This window comes from Hippocampus comes, unplaced genomic scaffold (assembly GCF_001891065.2).
Source record: "Hippocampus comes isolate QL1 unplaced genomic scaffold, H_comes_QL1_v1.1 scaffold96, whole genome shotgun sequence".
Taxonomy (NCBI): Eukaryota; Metazoa; Chordata; class Actinopteri; order Syngnathiformes; family Syngnathidae; genus Hippocampus; species Hippocampus comes.
Window position 1 is genome coordinate 496,287 of NW_017806074.1, and position 4,263 is coordinate 500,549.

A 4,263-nucleotide genomic window follows, 5' to 3' on the forward strand; every position below is an offset into this window, starting at 1 on the left:
TGACGCAAAGTAGTGCGGAGATCCTCTAGCATTAAATGCAGCCCAACGTAACTTTATTAATTTTTCAAACACACAAACAAGTCATTTTTAAGATGTCTAAAACTTGTTTAAGATTTTAGAGTGCATCTACCTCCGGCTTGGTCAATTTAAAAACGTAAACATTGACGTGCTTACAATTTCGAAAAATACACCGAGTGCGACTCTTCCTCTTTTGAGTCTTCTCTTTATTTTGTCTCCCTGCATGGCCCTGCGCGCAGCCGTCTTTTGCTGCAGCCTTTCACGCAGGTAATCCCAAATCCCTTCAATACTTTACGACATTACGAGGTGAATTTGTTGCGTTATATGCATTGTGCATTTCCTATTGTGCTACCGGCCCGTGCATTCAGAATTTGGGCCGAATAAACAATCCCAAGAGGGTAAATCGTAAATTTGCGTGAGATTTCCAAATCAGACGCAGAGAAATTATCAACATTTTTCAACCTTTCTAATTTGTACTTTACATTTAATTGACGACATAACTGTTTTCATCAACTGCCAAATGGTTTGGCAATAATTTCCTTGAAAAAAAAACCCCTCAAACTTTTTTTCTTGTAAAATCAGCCCTTTCTCCCGATTAAACAATGACAGTTTTTCGAAGAAAAATATGACTATAAAAAGTATCTCTTTTGACATGTTATTCAATTTTTTTTTCTTGAAACATGTAGTTTTGTGGAAATAGAAGTCATACTTTAAAATTTTAAGTTTCGTTAAATTGTACAATGACATTTTTTTTCCCAGGAAAAAGAAAAAAAGTGTTTTCCCAACATTGACTTTTTGGGACATTATATTTTGAACTGTATCCTCATAACATGATGACTTTTTTAAATAGTATTACTTCTCATTCCTGTATTTAATTCATTAATTTAAAAAAAATACAACTTTCTTTTTTGGAACATTTCAACTTTTTTTGACATTACCGGGTAAATCATCGACCGGTAGCTTTGTTGTTAACAGCAGCTATCAACTGTCTTACACATTTTTTTTGTTTTTTTATATTTCGGCCCAAAGGTTAAGGACAACTGATCTTTGTTTTCAATATCTGAGGACACTCAGTTCATTTTCATATCCAAAAGGTAAGTAGGCGCTCAAGTCAGTGGTTGTCAATTTCTTTTTTTTTTTACACCAAGTACCAACTAAAAGAAACACTTGGCTCTCCAAGCATAAAAGCTTGGTCACCATTTGTGTAACTGTGCTGTTAAATTGTGCCCCCCAGACCCCCCCCAAAAAAGACTCTAGGATGAGGAAGAAGCTGCTGGTGGATGTGGACTGCGGCGTGGATGACGCGCAGGCCATTATATATATATATATATATATATATATAAAATTTGTGAATCTTGAGTCACAAATCATCAGTCTTGAGTCGCGAGTTGTTTTGGGACAGTGAATGTAGGACTATTGTGTAATATTACTATTAGTTAAGTATTATCACTTCAAATATTGTGACTTTGTTCTCATAATGCACTTTTTCTGTAAAAATAAGACTTTTTTTAAGTACAACTTAATTTTCATCATATTTACATTTTTTTTTTTTGAAACCCCCAATATATTTCAACTCTGTCTTATCACATGGCAACTTTGTTCTTGTTATACATTAGTCAACCCCTGAGTGCTTCATTTCATGTGCTAGATCCCAGTGTTTAAAGGTGCTGCCAAGCCCCTCGTTGGCAATTCGATTAATTCGGGCCACTTCCATGGGCTGGACGGCCTCGGAGACGCCCCCGACCCGAACGCTCCCAGTGCGGATCTGGTGCAGGAGGAGAGCGCCGTGAACTTGGCTCTCCAAGCATAAAAGCTTGGTCACCATTTGTGTAACTGTGCTGTTAAATTGTGCCCCCCAGACCCCCCCCAAAAAAGACTCTAGGATGAGGAAGAAGCTGCTGGTGGATGTGGACTGCGGCGTGGATGACGCGCAGGCCATCATGTTGGCGTTGGCCGCCCCCAACGTGGACTTGCTGGGGGTGACCTGCGTGCACGGAAACACCACGGTGGAGAACGTGTGCAGAAACACCCTGCGTGTTCTGCAAGCTTGCGATAGGTTGGAGGTGGGTCCATTTTGGTTTGAATTTGAAATATGAGGACATGGAAGAGAGGCAGCCTCACATGAGTGCAGTTAACTGCGCGCATGTGACAGGTCAGACTGTCTGACAATAATTTGCTTGTTCTCCAACCAGCAAGGCTCAGTTACCTATTAGCAGTTGCATTTTCTTTTTCAGATAATATTACCAGAAAATAAAAAACCTATTTATTATATTCAACTCTGTCTTATCACATGGCAACTTTGTTCTTGTTATACATTAGTCAACCCCTGAGTGCTTCATTTCATGTGCTAGATCCCAGTGTTTAAAGGTGCTGCCAAGCCCCTCGTTGGCAATTCGATTAATTCGGGCCACTTCCATGGGCTGGACGGCCTCGGAGACGCCCCCGACCCGAACGCTCCCAGTGCGGATCTGGTGCAGGAGGAGAGCGCCGTGATGGCTATGATCAGAATCGTTAATGAGAACCCAGGAGAGGTGAGGGACCACAATACTAGGTACACATCCAAGGGTTGTACAACCCATTATGAGGTCCAGGGGACAATTACTTTTTCACAGACAGTCAGAAAGTGAAGTCAGGAGGGGGTGGGAGGGAGGGAATACTTTTTCACGGCACTGGAGTTGAATATCTGTCTGCCTCAGCATTCAAAACAACGTTCTTCTGGTTCTCTTGGTGTACCTAATATTATGACCAGTGAGTGGTTCTCCCACGTCCCTGCCAGGTGTCGCTGGTCGCCACGGCGCCCCTCACCAACCTGGCCCTGGCCGTGAGGTTGGATCCGTCCTTGCCGAGCAAGCTTCGAGGGCTCTACATCATGGGAGGCAACACCGAATGTCAGTCGCGCAGCACATCTTTCGACAAGTAATAGATTACTGCGGAGCGCTTTAGAAGTGACACGTTTGCTGTCGTTCGAGAAGCACGAGGGAACACCACAGCGTGCGGAGAGTTCAACTTCACAGCCGATCCGGAAGCGGCGTACATCGTGCTGAATGACTACTGCTGTCCGACCTACTTGGCCTGCTGGGAGTTTACCTGCTACAGCAAACTGTCCTGGGTGAGCATTTAACAACAGGTCCTTCACGTACCAAACATTCTATGACATAGCCATAAATTCGACACCCCAAATCAGATAAGAATCCATTTTAGGTCAAAAGGTCAAGTTACTCAACTGTGCACCAATTTTAGTAATGATTGCAGATTTGGCATCATTGTTGACTTGCCATTCCAACAGTCTCCCTTTTGTGAAGATTGACCCAGTAGTTCTTGAGATACAAAGTTTCAAACAATGGCAGCCACGCCCCTTTTTGCCCAAAAAACATCAGCCGTAGCTCCCAAACCTCTTCTGCGATTGACGTCAAATTTAGTGTTGCGCCATCACTCTCAAAAAGTACACCAAGTATCATTCAAAAATCAAAAGCAGCATGGTTGAACCCAGTGGACTGATTTGGCATGGAACAACCCACGAATTTTACAGTGGTACCTCTACTTACGAAATTAATTGGATCTGGACAAAAAATTCTTCACGAGACAATTTTGTCAGTAGAGATGCGTTTTCCATGTAAATGTGCTGTATCGGATGACGTGAACATAACCATCTGAACACGATCTTTTTGCTTGGCATGTTCTAAAAGGAGTTCTGTGACACCTGGCTGGCACAGCCCACAGCCAAAGCTCGCTTCATGGCGCGTATCTCGCGCCACAGCATCGAGGCGTCGCTCGGCAAGCGCGTCCAAAAGGAGTTGGTGGGCGGCAGCGGCTTCGTCTCCTGCGACTCTTACGCCATGGCTGCCGCCGTGGACGAAACGTTTGTCATCGAAAGCGACTGCTACCCGGTCAGCGTGGAGCTGACGGGCATGCACACGCGGGGTATGATGGTGGTGGATACACGGGGCATCCTCAACAAGACTCACAAGGCTCTCATTATGAAAAAGGTGGACTTGGAGAAGTTTAAGGAAATGATGATGGCGGCCTTGAAATAGTTTCTAATGATTGAAGGACAAAAGGGCAACGGCAACCTTTTCCAACAGAGCTTCTGACAGCGAGATAGGATCCTTATTGAATCAAGTTAATACAATGCCGATAAAAGCAAACACACCCCAGTTGGATTTTAAAGAATGAATGAATACCCCAGTTTGAATGCCATGTTGTGATGTAAAACAAGGAGATCAAAATGCATCATTTCAGAACTGA

At 43.4% G+C, this 4,263-nt stretch overlaps 1 protein-coding gene across 2 annotated transcripts; it reads left to right on the forward strand.

The window, feature by feature from the left end:
- LOC109530602 (inosine-uridine preferring nucleoside hydrolase) lies at window positions 1–4,263 on the forward strand. Of its 2 annotated transcripts, XM_019894444.1 has the most exons (8): window positions 1–285; window positions 1,048–1,112; window positions 1,269–1,327; window positions 1,953–2,081; window positions 2,370–2,549; window positions 2,795–2,906; window positions 2,991–3,127; window positions 3,705–4,263. In XM_019894444.1, the coding sequence occupies exons 1-8, from the start codon at window positions 242–244 to the stop codon at window positions 4,050–4,052; spliced, it is 1,074 nt and encodes a 357-aa protein (XP_019750003.1). In that variant the 5' UTR covers window positions 1–241; the 3' UTR covers window positions 4,053–4,263. The 2 variants fall into 2 exon arrangements, with proteins under 2 accessions (XP_019750003.1, XP_019750004.1); XM_019894445.1 differs by lacking the exon at window positions 1,269–1,327 and having other exon boundaries at window positions 1,894–2,081.

What these genes read in the sequence shown, in the direction of transcription:
- LOC109530602 (XM_019894444.1), top strand. Translation starts at nt 242, where the DNA reads ATGGCCCTGCGCGCAGCCGTCTTTTGCTGCAGCCTTTCACGCAG. An exon ending in GCGGCGTGGATGACGCGCAG is followed by an intron (nt 1,328 to 1,952) that starts GCCATTATATAT and finishes GATGACGCGCAG; the next exon opens with GCCATCATGTTGGCGTTGGC. An exon ending in TTAATGAGAACCCAGGAGAG is followed by an intron (nt 2,550 to 2,794) that starts GTGAGGGACCAC and finishes CGTCCCTGCCAG; the next exon opens with GTGTCGCTGGTCGCCACGGC.